The following is a 20,474-nucleotide window of genomic DNA, read 5'->3' on the forward strand; positions in this document are numbered from 1 at the left end:
TGCCAGAGATTTCTCCATCTCCTTAACTATCAGACTCTATTTCCACTGATTTCAAAACTCGGTCCTCCAGAAAGTGGAGAACACTTATGCAGTTTTTGTACTTGATATCTTTCAAAAAATCCACATTAGAAATGATTTCCTACACGTACTGACCAACTCAAATAGACAGAAGCTACATGGCAGACCAGTACAGCAACTGCCCGGAATCCGACTGTAAGGCGCTACAGAGGGTAGTGCGTACTGCCCAGTACATCACTGGGGCCAAGCTTCCTAACATCCAGGACCTATATACTAGGCGGTGTCAGAGGGAGGCCCAAAAAATTGTCAAAGACTCCAGTCACCCAACTCATAGACAGTTCTCTCTGCTACCGCGCGGCAAGCGGTACCAGAGTGCCAAGTCTAGGTCCAAAAGGCTCCTTTTGAGTTGATTTACACAACATGCCTACCACTTTGAAGATACAAAATACCTTTTTTAGTGAAACAAACAAGAAATAAGACAAAAAAAAATGAAACATTGAGTGTGCATAACTATTCATCCCCCACAAACTCAATACTTTGTAGAACCACCTTTTGCAGCAATTACAGCTGCAAGTCTCTTGGGGTATGTCTCTATAAGCTTGGCACATCTAGCCACTGGGATGTTTGCCCATTCTTCAAGGAAAAACTACTCCAGCTCCTTCAAGTTGGATGAGTTCCACTGGTGTACAGCAATCTTTAAGTCATACCACAGATTCTCAATTTGATTGAGGTCTGGGCTTTGACTAGGCCATTCCAAGACATTTAAATGTTTCCTCTTAAACCACTCGAGTGTTGCTTTAGCAGTATGCTTAGGGTTATTGTCCTGCTGGATGGTGAACCTCCGCCCCAGTCTCGAATCTCTGGAAGACTGAAACAGGTTTCCCTTAAGAATTTCCCTGTATTTAGCGCCATCCATCATTCCTTCAATTCTGACCAGTTTCCCAGTCCCTGCCGATGAAAAATACTGTGGGGATGTTGTTCTCGGGGTGATGAGAGGTGTTGGGTTTGCGCCAGACATAACGTTTTTCTTCATGGCCAAAAAACACATTTTTTGTCTTATCTGACCAGAGTACCTTCTTCCATATGTTTGGGGAGTCTCCCACATGCCTTTTGATGAACACCAAAAGTGTTTGCTTATTTTTTTCTTTAATAAATGGCTTTTTTCTTGACACTCTTCCGTAAAGCACAGCTCTGTGGAGTGTACGGCTTAAAGTGGTCCTATGGACAGATACTCAAATCTCCGCTGTAGAGCTTTGCAGCTCCTTCAGAGATATCTTTAGTCTCTTTGTTGCCTCTCTGATTAATGCCCTCCTTGCCTGGTCCGTGAGTTTTGGTGGACAGCCCTCTCTTGGCAGGTTTGTTGTGGTGCCATATTCTTTCCATTTTTTAATAATGGATTTAATGGTGCCCCGTGGGATGTTCAAAGTGTCTGATGTTTTTTTTAAACCCTGATCTGTACTTCTCCACAACTTTGTCCCTCACCTGTTTGGAGAGCTCCTTGGTCTTGCTTGGTGGTGCCTCTTGCTTGGTGGTGCCCCTTTCTTAGTGCTGTTACACACTCTCAGGCCTTTCAGAATAGGTGTATACAGTTGAAATCAGAAGTTTATATACACTTAGGTTGGAGTCATTAAAACTTGTTTTTCAACCACTCCACAAATGTCTTGTTAACAAACTATAGTTTTGGCAAGTCGGTTAGGACATCTACTTTGTGCATGACACAAGTAATTTTTCCATCAATTGTTTACAGACAGATTATTTAACTTATAATTCACTGTATCACAATTCCAGTGGGTCAGAAATTTACATACACTAAGTTGACTGTGCCTTTAAACAACTTGGACAATTCCAGAAAATTATGTCATGGCTTTAGCAGCATCTGATAGGCTAATTGACATCATTTGAGTCAATTGGAGGTGTACCTGTGGATGCATTTCAAGGCCTAGCTTCAAACTCAGTGCCTCTTTGCTTGACATGGGAAAATCAAAGTAAATCAGCCATGACCTCATAAAAAAACGGTAGACCTACACAAGTTGGGTTCATCCTTGAGAGCAATTTCCAAACACCTGAAGGTACCACGTTCATCTGTACAAACAAGAGTACGCAAGTATAAACACTTTGTGACCACGCAGCCATCATACCGCTCAGGAAGGAGACGCGTTCTGTCTCCTAGAGATGAACATACTTTGGTGCGAAAAGTGCAAATCAATCCCAGAACAACAGCAAAGAACCTTGTGAAGATGCTGTAGGAAACAGGTACAAAAGCATCTATATCCACAGTAAAAGGAGTCCTACATCGACAACCTGAATAGCCGCTCAGCAAGGTTGAAGCCACTGCTCCAAAACCGCCATAAAAAAAGCCAGACTGCGGTTTGCAACTGCACATGAGGACAAAGATGGTACTTTTTGGAGAAATGTCCTCTGGTCTGATGAAACAAAAATAGAACTGTTTGGCCATAATGACCATCGTTATGTTTTGGAGGAAAAAGGGGAGGCTTGCAAGCTTAAGAACACCATCCCAACCGTGAAGCAAGGGGGTGGCAGCATCATGTTGTGGGGGTGCTTTGCTGCAGGAGGGACTGGTGCACTTCACAAAATAGATGACATCATGAGGTCAGAAAATTATGTGGATATATTGAAGCAACATCTCAAGACATCAGTCTGGAAGTTAAAGCTTGGTCACAAATGGGTCTTCTAAATGGACAATGACCCCAAGCATAATTCCAAAGTTGTGGCAAAATGGCTTAAGGACAACAAAGTCAAGGTATTGGAGTGGCCATCACAAAGCCCTGACCTCAATCCTTTAGAACATTTGTGGGTTGAACAGAAAAAGTGTGTGCGAGCAAGGAGGCCTACAAACCTGACTCAGTTACACCAGCTCTGTCAGGAGGAATGGGCCAAAATTCAAGTTAAACAATTTAAAGGCAATGCTACCAAATACTAATTGAGTGTATGTAAACTTCTGACCCACTGGGAATGTGATGAAAGAAATAAAACCTGAAATAAATAATTCTCTCTACTATTATTCTGACATTTCACATTCTTGAAGTAAAGTGGTGATCCTAACTTTTACTCGGATTAAATGTCAGGAATTGTGAAAAATTGAGTTTAAATGTATTTGGCTAAGGTGTATGTAAACTTCTGACTTCAAATGTATGGGTCTCTAATATGGTCATACATTTGTCAGGAGGTAAGGAAGTGCAGCTCAGTTTCCACCTCATTTTGTGGGCGGTGTGCACATAGCCTGTCTTCTCTTGAGCGTCAGAGCTTCCTAAGGTGTTCTTTCTCAGTAGCAAGGCTATGCTTACTGAGTCTGTACATAGTCAAAGCTTTCCTTAAGTTTGGATCAGTTACAGTAGTCAGGTATTCTGCCACTGTGTACTCTGTTTAGGGCCAAATAGCATTTTAGTTGCTCTGTTTTTTTGTTAATTCTTTCCAATGTGTCAAGTAATTGTTTGTTTTCTCATGATTTGGTTGGGTATAATTGTGTTGCTGTCCTGGGGCTCTGTAGGACGAGCTTGGTTAGGGGACTCTTCTCCAGGTTCATCTCTCTGTAGGTGATGGCTTTCTTATGGAAGGTTGCTCTGCATGCAATATTTGGTGTTTTACGTTGTACACAGATTATACTTTTGCAGAAGTCTGCATGCAGTCTCAATTTGAATTTTGTGAATGTTTGGTTGATGAGCGGACCCCAGACCTCACAACGATAAAGGGCAATGGGTTCTATAACTTTCTCCCTCTCTCTCTCTCTCTCTCTCTCTATCTCTCTCTCTCTCTCTCTCTCCCTCTCTCTCTCTCTCTCTCTCTCTCTCGATCTGTCTCTTTCTCCGGCGGGTACACCTTCCAGCAGTGTAATGTGTTATTGTGTTGTGTTATTTCTTATTGACGTACTTACAGTCAGCCACCTGCATCTCCCAGCACACAGGAGGCCATTCAGGGGATGTTGTCTATGGCCAACCTGTCCTCCGGGGCTACCGCTGGGGCCACGGCCATCTCCTCCGACACCCCTGGGGCCTGGGGCTGTGACCGGCCCGGCAGAAACCACTCCAACACCACCACCGCTGGACGGAAGGGAAGAGCAGCAAGCGGAGCGGGAGGAGGAGTAAGTAAGCGGCCAGCCAAACGACCCCCCAAAAAGACGAAGAAGAGCAGCAGCATCGACAGTGCCGAGTTCGATGATGATCAGGATCACATGGACGCCTGCTTCAAGGACTCAGATTATGGTAACTAGAGATATCTAGTGGAGTTTCCACTAGAGTCATGATACGTTTTCTACTAGAGATATGATAGTTTCCACTAGACATATAATAAATGTTCTACTAGAGATAGAGTAAAGTTTCCAGTAGACATATGATACATGTTCTACTATAGATATATAGTAGAGATTCCACTAGAGATATGATGCATGTTTTACTCAAGCTATAGAGTAGTTTCTACTCGAGATATAGTAGAGTTTCCACTAGAGATGTAATACTTGTTCTACTAGAGATATAGTAAAGTTTCTACTACAGATATAGTAGAGTTTCCACTAGAGATATAATACTTGTTCTACTAGAGATATAATACTTGTTCTACTAGAGATATAATACTTGTTCTACTAGAGATATATTAGAGTTTCTACTGGAGATATCATACATGTTCTAGATATGTGATACATGTTCCACTGGAGATATAGTTTCCACTAGAGATATAGTAGAGTTTCCATTTGTCATTATATGTTTTCTACTAGAGTTATAGCAGAGTTTCCACTAGAGATGTGATACGTTTTCTATTAAAGATATAGTAGTTTCCACTAGAGACGTGATACATGTTCTACTGAAGATATAGTCAAGTTTTCACTAGAGATATGATACATGTTCTACTGAAAATATAGTAGAGTTTTCACTAGATCAGGTATTCCCAAACAGGGGGTACGCGCAAGGCCGTACGTCATATTTTTCTTCACGTGTTCAAAAAGTCCATTGATATTTTCCAACAGGGCTATACATCTGGGTGAGGTTTTTTTCTTGCCTGAGTAATTTTGTTTCACTGCCAAAAAAACAATTAAACCATCTAGTGTTCAGCGTGTTCAACAACACAATGTCAAATACAGGTAACTTAGTCAAATAATTAACATCCAATCACATTAACCGTTACTCATCCAGTCACATTAACCGTTACTCATCCAATCACATTAACCGTTACTCATCCAATCACATTAACCGTTACTCATCCAATCACATTAACCGTTACTCATCCAATCACATTAACCGTTACTCTCTCACGGTAAACCTTCCCTCTTCCACAGACATTTAGAAACGAAACATGACCATTTAAAAAATAAGACTCCACTAACGGGTCCGAATTCCACTAACGGGTCCGTATGTAGCCAGACGTAGTTGCTGCTCATATTGGTTTCTGTACTAATGGCGCAAAAGCCATGACAGGGAGACCTAGTGGAGTGGTAACGTGCAAGCAGTTGCTCCCGACGCCACTTGGGTCACTGCAGCATCCACCGAGAGGTTCTTGGGTACACTGCAGCATCCACCGAGAGGCTCTTGGGTACACTGCAGCATCCACCGAGAGGTTCTTGGGTACACTGCAGCATCCACCGAGAGGCTCTTGGGTACACTGCAGCATCCACCGGGAGGCTCTTGGGTACACTGCAGCATCCACCGAGAGGCTCTTGGGTACACTGCAGCATCCACCGAGAGGCTCTTGCTGCCAAGGAAATGCCTGACAGCTTGAAAGACGTTTTGGACACTACAGTCAAAATGGTTAACTATGTTAAAGCAAGGCTCCTGAACTCTCATGTATTTTCTGCACTATGCAATGTAATGGGAAGCCACCATGTAATGCTTTTACAACATACAGAAGTGCGCTGGTTATCAAGGGGAAAAATATTGACACATATTTTAATTGAGAGACGAGCTTAAAGTTCTCTTAAACCTCTTGAAACTAGGGGGCACTATTTTTATTTTGGGAAAAATAACGTTCCCAAAGTAAACCGCCTATTTCTCAGGACCAGATGCTAGAATATGCATATAATTGACAGCTTAGGATAGAAAACACTCTAAAATTTCCAAAACTGTCAAAATATTGTCTGTGAGTATAACAGAACTCATATTGCAGGCGAAAGCCTAAGAAAAATCCAATCAGGAAGTGACTCATGTTTTGAAACCGTTGTGTTCCTATGCACCCCTATTGGTCACTGAAAGAGATATCAACCAGATTCCTTTTTATACGTATTCCCTAAGGTGTCTACAGCATTGTGATGTAGTTTCACGCCTTTATGTTGAAGAATGAGCGTAAACGACTACATTGCATAAGTGGCCAGCTGAGGGCTCTCAGAGTGATTCTTGCGTAAAAGACAGAGGTAGTCAACACCTTGAGGTTTGATTATAAAAAACGTTTGCCATGTTTCTGTCGATATTATGGATATAATTTGAAAAAAAATTCCGCCGTTGTCATGACCGCTATTTCCGGTGGATTTCTGAACATAACGTGACAAGCAAACGGAGGAATTTTGGGTATAAAAATAATCTTTATGGAACAAAAGGAACATTTGCTGTCTAACTGGGAGTCTCGTCAGTGAAAACATCCGAAGATCATCCATGGTAAACGATTAATTTGATTGCTTTTCTGATTTTCGTGACCAAGCTTCCTGCTGCTAGCTGGACATAATGCTATACTAGGCTATCGATAAACTTACACAAACGCTTGTCTTGCTTTGGCTGTAAAGCATAATTTCAAAATCTGAGATGACAGGGTGATTAACAAAAGGCTAAGCTGTGTTTCACTATATTTCACTTGTGATTTCATGAATATGAATATTTTCTAGTAATATTTTTTGACCGTTGCGCTATGCTAATTAGTGTAGTTGATGACAATTCTCCAGGATCCGGGATGGGTAGTTCCAAGAGTTAACTGACCATGATTTTCACTTGTCTGACCGCTTGCATGATGCCGAGCTTCTCACACAACTGGCCTATCTGGGTGATGTTTTTTCTCACCTGAATAATCTGAATCTAGGATTACAGGGACTCTATTCAATGTGCCGGACAAAATTGAGGCTATGATTAAGAAGTTGGAGCTCTTCTCTGTCTTCATTAACAAGGACAACACACAGGTCTTTCCATCATCATTGTACAGATTAACTCAAGCTTACGGACAATGTCAAATGTGATTTTGCAAGGCACCTGAGTGAGTTCAAATCAACTCAAAGTTTATTTGTCACGTGCGCCGAATACAATAGGTGTTCACCTTACAGTGAAATACTTACTTACAAGCTCTAACCAATAGTGCAAAAAAGGTGTTCGGTGAACAATAGGTAATTAAAGAAATAAAACAACAGTAAAAAGACAGGGTATATACAGTAGCGAGGCTATAAAAGTAGCGAGGCTACATACAGACACCGGTTGTCAGGCTCATTGAGGTAGTATGTACATGTAGATATGGTTAAAGTGACTATGCATATATGATGAACAGAGAGTAGCAGTAGCGTAAAAGAGGAGGTGGTGGGACACAATGCAGATAGCCCGGTTAGCCAATGTGCGGGAGCACTGGTTGGTCAGCCCAATTGAGGTAGTATGTACATATGTATTTGAATGTATAGTTAAAGTGACTATGCATATATGATAAACAGAGAGTAGTAGCAGTGTAAAAAGAGGGGTCGGTGGGGGGGCACACAATGTAAATAGACCGGGTAGCCATTTGATTACCTGTTCAGGAGTCTTATGGCTTGGGGGTAAAAACTGTTGAGAAGCCTTTTTGTCCTAGACTTGGCACTCCGGTACCGCTTGCCTTGAGGTAGTAGAGAGAACAGTCTATGACTGGGGTGGCTGGGGTCTTTGACAATTTTTAGGGCCTTCCTCTGACACCGCCTGGTGTAGATGTCCTGGATGGCAGGCAGCTTTGCCCCAGTGATGTACTGGGCCGTATGCACTACCCTCTGTAGTTCCTTGCGGTCGGGGGCCGAGCAATTGCCATACCAGGCAGTGATGCAACCAGTCAGGATGCTCTCAATGTTGCAGCTGTAGAACATTTGAGGATCTCAGGACCCATGCCAAATATTTTCAGTTTCCTGTGGGGGAATAGGCTTTGTCGTGCCCTCTTCACGACCTTCTTGGTGTGTTTGGACCATTCTAGTTTGTTGGTGATGTGGACACCAAGGAACTTGAAGCTCTCAACCTTCTCCGCTACAGCCCCGTCAATGAGAATGGGGGCGTGCTCGGTCCTCCTTTTCCTGTAGTCCACAATCATCTCCTTAGTCTTGGTTACGTTGAGGGACAGGATGGTATTCCGGCACCACTTGGCCAGGTCTCTGACCTCCTCCCTATTGGCTCTCTCATCGTTGTCAGTGATCAGGCCTACCGCTGTTGTGTTGTCTGAAAACTTAATGATGGTGTTGGAGTCGTGCCTGGTCATGCAGTCGTGGGTGAACAGGGAGTACAGGAGGGGACTGAGCACGCACCCCTGGGGAGCTCCAGTGTTGAGGATCAGTGTGACAGTTGTGTTGCTACCTACCTGGGGGTGGCCTGTCAGGAAGTCCAGGATCCAGTTGCAGAGGGAGGTGTTTAGTACAAGGATCCTTAACTTAGTGATGAGCTTTGAGGGCACTATGGTGTTGAACGCTGAGCTGTAGTCAATGAATAGCATTCTCACATAAGTGTTCCTTTTGTCCAGGTGGGAAAGGGCATTGTGGAGGGCAATAGAGATTGCATCATCTGTGGATCTGTTTAGGCGGTATGAAAATTGTAGTGGGTCTAGTGTTTTTGGGTAATGGTGTTGATGTGAGCCATTACTAGCCTTTTAACCTCTCTGGGATATGTGGGACACTAACTTCCCACCTGGCCAAAAGCCAGTAAAAATGCAGGGCGCCAAATTCAAATAAATTATTATAAAAATCAAACTTTCATGAAATCACACATGCAAGATAGCAAATTAAAGCTACACTTGTTGTGAATCCAGCCATGTCAGATTTCAAAAAGGCTTTTCGGCGAAAGCAAACAATGCTATTATCTGAGGATGGCACCCCAGTAAACAAAGAGAGAGAAGCATATTTCAACCCTGCAGGCGTGACAAAACGCAGAAATAAAAATATAATTCATGCCTTACCTTTGACAAGCTTCTTTTGTTAGCACTCTAATATGTCCCATAAACATCACAAATGGTCCTTTTGTTCGATTAATTCCATCGATATATATCCAACATGTCCATTTATTTGGCCCGTTTGATCCAGAAAAGCACCGCTTCCAACTTACGCAACGTCGCTACAAAATATCTCAAAAGTTAACCTGTAAACTTTGCCAAAACATTTCAAACTACTTTTGTAATACAACTTTAGGTATTTCTAAACGTATATATTATCGATCAAATTGAAGATGGGATGATCTGTGTTCAATACAGGAGCAAAACAAACTGACACTACTTTTCTGGTTACGCGCCTCTATCAAAAGGTTCACATGAAATGACGTTCGTTCTGAGCTATGGTACTTCTTCATTACACAAAGGAAAAACCTCAACCAATTTCTACAAACTGGTGACATCCAGTGGAATCGGTAGGAAAAAATCTGAATGGTTTGTCCTCGCCTGCTAAATAAGTTCATTTATACTCACAGACATGATTCAAAAAGTTTTAGAAACTTCAGAGTTTTCTATGCAATACCAATAATAATATGCATATATTAGGATCTGGGACAGAGTAGGAGGCAGTTCAGTTTGGGCACGCTATTTATCCAAAATATTTATCCAAAAGTGAAAATGCTGCCCCCTACCCCAAACAGGTTTTAACAGACTTGCCTAGTTAAATGAAGATTACATTTTCTAAAATGGATTTCACATGACTGGTCAGGGGTGCAGCCATCGGTGGGCCTGGGAGGGCATAGGCTCACCCACTTGGGAGCCAGGCCAACCCACTGGGGAGCCAGGCCCAGGCAATCAGAATGAATTTCTCCCACAAAAGTGCTTTATTACAGACCAAAATACTCCTCAGTTTCATCAGCTGTCCGGTGGCTGGTCTCAGACGATCCGGCAGGTAAAGAAGCCGGATGTGGAAGTCCTGGGCTGGCGTGGTTACACGTGGTCTGCGGAGTTCTACTAGAGAACGAAGTTGAGCCGGCTTATTGTAGAGAAATTAATATTAAATTATCTGGCAACAGTTCTGGTGGACATTCCTGCAGTCAGCATGCCAATTGCACAATCCCTCAACTTGAGACATTGTGTTGTGTTTCAAAACTGCACATTTAAGTTGCCTTATATTGTCACCAGAACAAGGTGCCACACCTGTCAGGTGGATGGATTATCTTGGCAAAGGAGAAATGCCCACTGAACAGGATGTAAACAAATTTGTCCACAGAATTTGAGAGAAATAAGATTTTTGTGTGTATGGAACATTGCTGGGATCTGTTATTTCAGCTCATGAAACATAAGACCAACACTTTACATGTTTATATTTTTGTTCAGTAGAGTTTTCACTACATTAGAGATATGATGCATGTTCCATTACAGATATGATACATGTTCCATTAGAGATGTGATGCATGTTCCATTAGAGATATGATACATGTTCCATTAGAGATATGATATATGTTCCATTAGAGATATAATACATGTTCCATTAGAGATATAATACATGTTCCATTAGAGATGTGATATGTGATACATGTTCCATTAGAGATATGATACATGTTCCATTAGAGATATGATACATGTTCCATTAGAGATATGATACATGTTCCATTAGAGATATAATACATGTTCCATTAGAGATATGATACATGTTCCATTAGAGATATGATACATGTTCCATTAGAGATATGATACATGTTCCATTAGAGATATGATACATGTTCCATTAGAGATATAATACATGTTCCATTAGAGATATGATACATGTTCCATTAGAGATATGATACATGTTCCATTAGAGATATGATATATGTTCCATTAGAGATATAATACATGTTCCATTAGAGATATAATACATGTTCCATTAGAGATGTGATATGTGATACATGTTCCATTAGAGATATGATACATGTTCCATTAGATATATGATACATGTTCCATTAGAGATATGATGCATGTTCCATTAGAGATATGATACATGTTCCATTAGAGATATGATGCATGTTCCATTAGAGATATGATACATGTTCCATTAGAGATGTGATGCATGTTCCATTAGAGATATGATACATGTTCCATTAGAGATATGATACATGTTCCATTAGAGATATAATACATGTTCCATTAGAGATATAATACATGTTCCATTAGAGATGTGATATGTGATACATGTTCCATTAGAGATATGATACATGTTCCATTAGAGATATGATACATGTTCCATTAGAGATATGATACATGTTCCATTAGAGATATAATACATGTTCCATTAGAGATATGATGCATGTTCCATTAGAGATATGTGACATGTTCCATTAGAGATATGATACATGTTTTACTACAGATACAACAGATGTTCCTAACTGATGGCTGTCAGTTCTAGAGACAGGGTCTATGAGAGTAAGTCTTTTGCTTTGTTCTTAGCTGAGACGGTGGTTATACAGCCTGTGTTTGTAGAGTGGCCTCTACCCTTCACTCTACTCTGCGCTGCTAGTGGGAGAGAGGTATGGATGGAAGGAGAGAGGATGCAGCTGCCGCACAGCTGGAGAAAGAGGGGGAGAGAAATCATGTTAATGGAGGGGAAACCAAATACTGCAGCAATGCGCATCATCATCATCAACACATGGAGCAATTTGATTGGTTGGCCTCTGAAATGTGTCATCGCTCGATAGAAATATGCAATTTTCAGGAATGTTACCTTCTAGAAGATTGAGGAGAGAGTGAATAAAAGAGGATGTGATTGAAGGAACTGTGGAAGAAGACAGTGTTGATCTGTGGAAGAAGACAGTGTTGAGCTGTGGAAGAAGACAGTGTTGAGCTGTGGAAGAAGACAGTGTTGAGCTGTGGAAGAAGACAGTGTTGAGCTGGGGAAGAAGACAGTGAGGCGCTGTGGAAGAAGACAGTGTTGAGCTGTGGAAGAAGACAGTGTTGAGATGTGGAAGAAGGCAGTGTTGAGATGTGGAAGAAGACAGTGTTGAGCTGGGGAAGAAGACAGTGAGGCGCTGTGGAAGAAGACAGTGTTGAGCTGTGGAAGAAGACAGTGTTGAGATGTGGAAGAAGGCAGTGTTGAGATGTGGAAGAAGACAGTGTTGAGCTGGGGAAGAAGACAGTGAGGAGCTGTGGAAGAAGGCAGTGTTGAGCTGTGGAAGAAGACAGTGTTGAGCTGGGGAAGAAGACAGTGAGGAGCTGTGGAAGAAGACAGTGTTGAGCTGGGGAAGAAGACAGTGAGGAGCTGTGGAAGAAGACAGTGTTGAGCTGTGGATCATGAGGAGCTGTGGAAGACGACAGTGTTGAGCTGTGGAAGACGACAGTGTTGAGCTGGGGAAGAAGACAGTGTTGAGCTGTGGAAGAAGACAGTGAGGAGCTGTGGAAGAAGACAGTGTTGATCTGTGGAAGAAGACAGTGTTGAGCTGTGGAAGAAGACAGCGTTGAGCTGTGGAAGAAGACAGTGTTGAGCTGGGGAAGAAGACAGTGAGGAGCTGTGGAAGAAGACAGTGTTAAGCTGGGGAAGAAGACAGTGAGGAGCTGTGGAAGAAGACAGTGTTGAGCTGTGGATCATGAGGAGCTGTGGAAGACGACAGTGTTGAGCTGTGGAAGAAGACAGTGAGGAGCTGTGGAAGAAGACAGTGTTGAGCTGGGGAAGAAGACAGTGTTGAGCTGTGGAAGAAGACAGTGTTGAGATGTGGAAGAAGACAGTGAGGAGCTGTGGAAGAAGACAGTGAGGAGCTGTGGAAGAAGACAGTGAGGAGCTGTGGAAGAAGACAGTGAGGAGCTGTGGAAGAAGACAGTGTTGAGCTGGGGAAGAAGACAGTGAGGAGCTGTGGAAGAAGTCAGTGTTAAGCTGGGGAAGAAGACAGTGAGGAGCTGTGGAAGAAGACAGTGGTGAGCTGTGGATCATGAGGAGCTGTGGAAGACGACATTGTTGAGCTGTGGAAGAAGACAGTGAGGAGCTGTGGAAGAAGACAGTGTTGAGCTGTGGAAGAAGACAGTGTTGAGCTGTGGAAGAATACAGTGCGGAGCTGTGGAAGAAGACAGTGAGGAGCTGTGGAAGAAGACAGTGTTGAGCTGTGGAAGATTACAGTGCGGAGCTGTGGAAGAAGACAGTGAGGAGCTGTGGAAGAAGACAGTGTTGAGCTGTGGAAGAAGACAGTGTTGAGATGTGGAAGAAGACAGTGAGGAGCTGTGGAAGAAGACAGTGAGGAGCTGGGGAAGAAGACAGTGAGGAGCTGTGGAAGAAGACAGTGAGGAGCTGTGGATCATGAGGAGCTGTGGAAGACGACAGTGTTGAGCTGTGGAAGAAGACAGTGAGAAGCTGTGGATCATGAGGAGCTGTGGAAGAAGACATTGTTGAGATGTGGAAGAAGACAGTGAGGAGCTGTGGAAGAAGACAGTGTTGAGCTGTGGAAGAAGACAGTGTTGAGCTGTGGATCATGAGGAGCTGTGGAAGAAGACAGTGTTGAGCTGTGGAAGAAGACAGTGTTGAGCTGTGGAAGAAGACACTGTTGAGCTGTGGAAGAAGACCGTGTTGAGCTGTGGATCATATATGATCAGGGATGGAACTTCAGGATTTGTTTACTAGCCCGGGTTGAAATTCTAGGCCATGCGATATTTGAAAAGACAAAATTAATCTCGCCGGCGGGCTAGTTCGGTACGTTTTCTACTAGTCTGGTCTGAAAAGTACTTGCCTTGAGTTAGCAGGCTAGCTTAATATCCATCCCTGTATATGAGTGTTATATATGAGTGCTATATATGAGTACTAACTAACCAGAGGGTGTGTGTTTGTTCCAGTTTACCCTTCTCTGGAGTCTGAAGAGGATAACCCTGTCTTCAAATCCAGATCCAAGAAGAGGAAAGGTTCAGACACTCCATACAGCCCCACAGGTACTGTACACCTGTCTCTAATACTGTATAGATGAAAGGTTCAGACACTCCATACTGCCCCACAGGTACACTACACCTGTCTCTAATACTGTATAGATGAAAGGTTCAGACACTCCATACTGCCCCACAGGTACACTACACCTGTTTCTAATACTGTATAGATGAAAGGTTCAGACACTCCATACTGCCCCACAGGTACACTACACCTGTCTCTAATACTGTATAGATGAAAGGTTCAGACACTCTACAGCCCCACAGGTACACTACACCTGTCTCTAATACTGTATAGATGAAAGGTTCAGACACTCCATACTGCCCCACAGGTACACTACACCTGTCTCTAATACTGTATAGATGAAAGGTTCAGACACTCTACAGCCCCACAGGTACACTACACATGTCTCTAATACTGTATAGATGAAAGGTTCAGACACTCCATACTGCCCCACAGGTACACTACACCTGTCTCTAATACTGTATAGATGAAAGGTTCAGACACTCCATACAGCCCCACAGGTACACTACACCTGTCACAACTATGGACTCTAGACCTGCCACAACATACAGTGCATTCAGAAAGTATTCAGACCCCTTGACTTTATTCAAATTTTGTTACGTTACAGCCTTATTCTAAAATCAATTCAATATTTTTTTTCATCAATCTACACAGAATACCTCAATGACAAAGCAAAAACTGTTTTTTTACATTTTTGCAAATTTATATATATAATAAAAAAAAACTGAAATTTCAACATTTACATAAGCTTTCAGACCCTTCACTCAGTACTTTGTTGAAGCACATTTGGCAGCGATAACAGCCTCCAGTCTTCTTGGGTATGATGCTACAAGCTTGGCATACCTGTATTTGGGGAGTTTCTCCCATTCTTCTCTGCAGATCCTCTCAAGCTCTGTCAGGTTGGATGGGGAGCATCACTGTACAGCTATTTTCAGGTCTCTCCAGAGATGTTCAATTGGGTTCAAGTCCGGGCTCTGGCTGGGCCACTCAAGGACCAAGGACATTCAGAGACTTGTCCCATAGCCCCCACTGTGTTGTCTTGGCTGTGAGCTTAGGGTCGTTGTGCTGTTGGAAAGTGAACCTTCACCCCAGTCTGAGGTCCTGAGCGCTCTGGAGCAGGTTTCCATCAAGGATCTCTCTGTACTTTGCTCCGTTCATCTTTGCCTCAATCCTGTCTAGTCTCCCAGTCCCTGCCGTTGAACAACATCCCCACAGCACGATGCTGCCACCACCATGCTTCACCGTAGGGAATGGTAAGAGGTTTCCTCCAGACGTGACGCTTGGCATTCAGGCCAAAGAGTTCAATCTTGGTTTCATCAGACCAGAGAATCTTGTTTCTCATGGTCAGAGTCTTTTAGGTGCCTTTTGGCAAATTCCAAGCGGCCTGTTGTGTGCCTTTTACTGAGAATTGGCTTCCGTCTGGCCAGTCTACAATAAAGGCCTGATTGGTGGAATGCTGCAGAGATGGTTGTCCTTCTAGAGGTTCTCCCATCTCTTTTGGTGATTCCGAACTTCTTCCATTTAAGAATGATGTAGGCCACTTTGTTCTTGGGGACCTTCAATGCTGCAGACATTTTTTGGGACCTTTCCCCAGATCTGTGCCTCGACACAATCTTGTCTCGGAGCTCTATGGACAATTCCTTCGACCTCATGGCATGGTTTTTGCTCTGTCATGCACTGTCAACTGTTGAACCTTATATAGACAGGTTTGTGCCTTTCCAAATCATGTCCAATCAATTGAATTTACCTCAGGTGGACTCCAAACCAGTTTTAGAAACCTCTCAAGGATGATCATTGGAAACAGGGTGCACCTGAGCTAAATTTTGAGTCTCATTGCGAAGGGTCTGAATACTTATGTAAATAAGCTATTTCTGTTTTTATTTTTAATACATTTCTAAAAACCTGTTTTTGCTTTGTCATTATGAGGCTGTAACGTAACAAACTGTGGAAAAGGGGAAGGGGTCTGAATACTTTCCGAATGTACTGTGACTGATTTAATTAAACAGTTGAAAGGGAAAGGGAAAGGTGATACTTAGTCGGTTGTCCAACTGAATGTATTCAACTCTAATGTGCCTTCAGCATTTAACCCAACCACTCTGAATGAGATGATGTGAGTGTGTTCTGAGCTGTGAGGTTTCTGTGATTGTAGCGCATGTGGGTCCCCAGTAGTTCTATTCAGTTTTAAGTTGTAGCATGTGGGCCCCAGTAGTTCTATTCAGTTTTAAGTTGTAGCATGTGGGCCCCTGTAGTTCTATTCAGTTTTAAGTTGTAGCATGTGGGTCCCAGTAGTTCTATTCCGTTTTAAGTTGTTGCATGTGGGCCCCAGTAGTTCTATTCAGTTTTAAGTTGTAGCATGTGGGCCCCAGTAGTTCTATTCAGTTTTAAGTTGTAGCATGTGGGCCCCAGTAGTTCTATTCCGTTTTAAGTTGTAGCATGTGGGTCCCAGTAAGTTCTATTCAGTTTTAAGTTGTATTGATCAATGTGTCTGTCTGTAGCACGTGTCGGTCCCTCTGTGCTTCGTCAGGCGAGGCCGGCCAGAGAAGGAGCAAGAGTGGCGTCCATAGAGACAGGACTGGCGGCTGCTGCAGCCAAACTCTCTCACCAGGTCAGTTGGACTAACTAACTGTTGCCACGCAACTACCCACTTGGACTCAATTGAATTGAACCCACTTGGTGGTTTGAGCTCTTACCAACTGAGACTCGGCCCCAGAACACTACATGCATAGCCTGTAGAAGTTGTAAAAATAAGTAATTTGACTGAAAAACATTTTCACATGTTGCCATGATAACTAGCTAGCTAATTAGCTAGGCTTGCCTGTCGTCTGTTAACTCACTAGCTGGCTACCAAAGAGCTCAGAAAGTAATTGAATAAAACAATTTTCTCTCCACTTGTAGTAAACTTTCTTGCCACCAGTGATATGTTCCTGTAATCATAATCTGTGTCCCAAACTACCCCCTATTCCCTTATATGGCTCTCATAGGGCCCTGGTATGGCTCCCATTATTCCCTAGTCAAAAATAGTGCACTATTTAGGGCATACGGTGTCATTTGGGATGCAGTATTCCTTTCTTCTTCTTTCCCAGGAGGAACAGCAGAAGACCAAGAAAAAGAAGAAAAGCACCAAAAAGAAGCCCCCTGCTGCCGTGAGGGAGGAGGAAGAGGAGGAGCCAGTGAGGAAGCTGAGCAGGTACAGCAGCTCTCCAGAACCAGGCGTGGGCCAGGACACTAAGCCGGGGCAGACCAACCACGAGTACTCCTCTGGGGCAGGAGGGAGTCAGGCTGGAGGGCTCCAGCCCATGGCCCCCGGAGTCTTCCTCACACAGAGACGACCCTCCACATCTTCATTGTCTCAGAACAACAACACAGCCAAAGGGGAGCGAGGAGCAGGAGGAGGAGCAGGAGGAGAAGCAGCAGGAGGAGGAGGAGCATCAGCAGGAGGTGGAGGAGCAGCAGGAGCATCAGCAGAAGGTGGAGGAGCAGCAGGAGGAGGAGGAGGAGCAGCAGCATCAGGAGGAGGAGGAGCAGCAGGTGCAGGAGGAGAAGGAGCAGCAGGAGGAGGAGGAGCATCAGCAGCAGGAGGAGCAGCATCAGGAGGAGCAGCAGCAAAGGGTGAAGGTAAGTAATCTACCTTACCCAAACCAGAAGCCTAGCTCAATTAATCCATTACTACACACTGGTCCTCGGAGCCAGATAGACCTGTGGTGATTCAACTATTCACACTACCACCTATAGGTCTAGGTTAGTCCCCTACTTTTCACATATGCTTAAAACAACAGTCTATTAATCAATTGGAAAGATAGTTGCTGTTGAATTCATTATTTATTTTTTAGAAGGTTTATAAAAGTCTTGACTCTTTCTGTGTCTCTCTCCTCACAGCGAAGCGGCTAAAGAAAGGCATGGCGACGGCTAAACAGAGACTGGGAAAGATCCTCAAGATCCAACGCAATGGGAAACTCCTCCTTTAACAGGAAGTGACTCACTGAGAACTGCCATTGGTTCCTGATGCAGTACTATTGGCCAATGAACTGACCGCTTCTCCAACTCCTCTCTTCTGATAGGTCCAGGGCCAACAGAGACAAACTGCTTTATAACTTTCAGATATTAAAGTGTACAGAATACCTGCTAGAAATATTTTTTAAAGAAAAATGTGTGTCATTTTACTACAGTCAGTTTATCAGGGGGTCACTACACTAGAGATAAATTAGGGCTGCTGTCCAACTGGCACTCTATTCCCGTTATAATGCACTGGTCACCCATAGGGCTCTGGTCAAAAGTAGTGCACTATATTGGGAATAGGGTGCCATTTGGGAAGACAGCCTAGAAATACATTGCAGTCATTCCATTCTAGGGTTGGGTGGGGTATAGGTGAGGGTGGGGTGGGGTGGGGTATAGGTGAGGGTAGGGTGGGGTATAGGTGGGGTGGGGTTAGGGTGGGGTATAGGTTGAACTACAGGTTATTCATAGGGAATTCATTCCTGCTATTTGGATGCGGCTTATCATTACCTTGCAATGTTGTTGATGATTTTAGGAAATACATGTTTTCCTCTGTCCTCCTCAGACCAGACATAGCCTGAAATCCAGTCTGTTTGTTCCAACATTCCACTCCAAACATATTTGACAAGGAGTGGGATGTTAGCACAAACAATGTTGATTTCAGTCTAGACCCAGACCTTCACTAGAAACATTCACCTCCACGCTATTTATTTATTTCCTAAGCACTATCAGTTATGATATTTAATGTCCTAATATAATGTCATAGATAAGAAAGGAAAGCCAAAAAGGCACTTATGAAACAACTATTAAGCACAAAATATGAAGAGATTTTCAGAGTAATCTCAGAGGTCAAATATGATGATGGTTACAAACATATCAGCATCTTCTCACAATCTACCATTAGTTCGATTTGAAGACTATTGTAAGTTAAATATTGTGATTATAGACCGTTGTCTTCCCTCAGATGGCGTAATTCTAATGCGACAAGCGCGTCCCGGAGATATCTGTTTAGCAAGTCGTGGAAGTCATCTCTGAAAACATAGTCTTTGCTCATCTGCCTAACACTATTGGCAAGTGGCTACTAACCATCAGACTGACCCACTGGCTAGGGACTACTACTGTAAACCATCAGACTGACCCACTGGCTAGGGACTACTATAGTAAACCATCAGACTGACCCACTGGCTAGGGACTACTACAGTAAACCATCTGACTGACCCACTGGCTAGGGACTACTACAGTAAACCATCAGACTGACCCACTGGCTAGTAACTACTACTGGAAACCATCAGACTGACCCACTGACTAGGGACTCCTACTGTAAACCCAGAGACTGACCCACTGGCTAGGGACTCCTACTGTAAACCAAGAGACTGACCCACTGGCTAGGGACTCCTACTGTAAACCATCAGACTGACCCACTGGCTAGGGACTACTACTGTAAACCATCAGACTGACCCACTGGCTAGGGACTACTACGGTAAGCCATCAGACTGACCCACTGGCTAGGGACTACTACAGTAAACCAAGAGACTGACCCACTGGCTAGGGACTCCTACTGTAAACCAAGAGACTGACCCACTGGCTAGGGACTCCTACTGTAAACCATCAGACTGACCCACTGGCTACGGACTACTACAGTAAACCATCAGACTGACCCAATGGCTACGGACTACTACAGTAAACCATCAGACCGACCCACTGGCTAGGGACTACTACTGTCAACCATCAGACTGACCCACTGGCTAGGGACTACTACAGTAAACCATCTGACTGACCCACTGGCTAGGTACTACTACAGTAAACCATCAGACTGACCCACTGGCTAGGGACTACTACAGTAAACCAAGAGACTGACCCACTGGCTAGAATCTACTACTGTAAACCATCAGACTGACCCACTGGCTAGGGACTACTACAGTAAACCATCTGACTGACCCACTGGCTAGGTACTACTACAGTAAACCATCAGACTGACCCACTGGCTAGGGACTACTACGGTAAACCATCTGACTGACCCACTGGCTAGGTACTACTACAGTAAACCAAGAGACTGACCCACTGGCTAGGTACTACTACAGTAAACCATCAGACCGACCCAATGGCTAGGGACTACTACAGTAAACCATCAGACTGACCCACTGGCTAGGGACTACTACTGTAAACCATCAGACTGACCAACCTGCTTTGGACTACTATGGTAAACCATCAGACTTACCCACTGGCAAACCAGCAGACTGACCCACTGGCTAGGGTCTCCTACGGTAAACCAAGAGTCTGACCCACTGGCTAGGGAATACTACAGTAAACCAAGAGACTGACCCACTGGCTAGGTACTACTACAGTAAGCCATGAGACTGATTCACTGGCTAGGGACTACTACTGTAAACCAAGAGTCTGACCCACAGGCTAGGGACTAGTATGGAAAAACCATCAGACTGACCCACTGGCTAGGACTACT

General features: G+C 43.7%; 1 protein-coding gene across 6 annotated transcripts in view; it reads left to right on the forward strand.

Annotated features, from left to right (window-relative positions):
* phf2 (PHD finger protein 2) overlaps nt 1–18,166 on the forward strand; it is a 132,502-nt gene extending 114,336 nt beyond the window's left edge. For 3 of the 6 annotated variants that reach the window (XM_090206527.1, XM_090206528.1, XM_090206530.1), the window contains 5 exons: nt 3,934–4,238; nt 13,912–14,004; nt 16,516–16,625; nt 17,104–17,635; nt 17,897–18,166. In XM_090206527.1, the coding sequence (XP_090062653.1) occupies nt 3,934–4,238; nt 13,912–14,004; nt 16,516–16,625; nt 17,104–17,635; nt 17,897–17,985 (1,129 nt within the window). In that variant the 3' untranslated portion in view covers nt 17,986–18,166. Of the gene's footprint in view, nt 1–3,912; nt 4,239–13,911; nt 14,005–16,515; nt 16,626–17,103; nt 17,636–17,896 lie in introns of all 6 variants that reach the window. The other 3 variants (XM_090206524.1, XM_090206526.1, XM_090206529.1) reach the window with 1 other exon arrangement.
* The last annotated feature ends 2,308 nt before the right edge of the window (nt 18,167–20,474 follow it).

The sequence above is a fragment of the Oncorhynchus mykiss genome, chromosome 17 (assembly GCF_057628025.1).
Source record: "Oncorhynchus mykiss isolate SJ-2025 chromosome 17, ASM5762802v1, whole genome shotgun sequence".
Taxonomy (NCBI): Eukaryota; Metazoa; Chordata; class Actinopteri; order Salmoniformes; family Salmonidae; genus Oncorhynchus; species Oncorhynchus mykiss.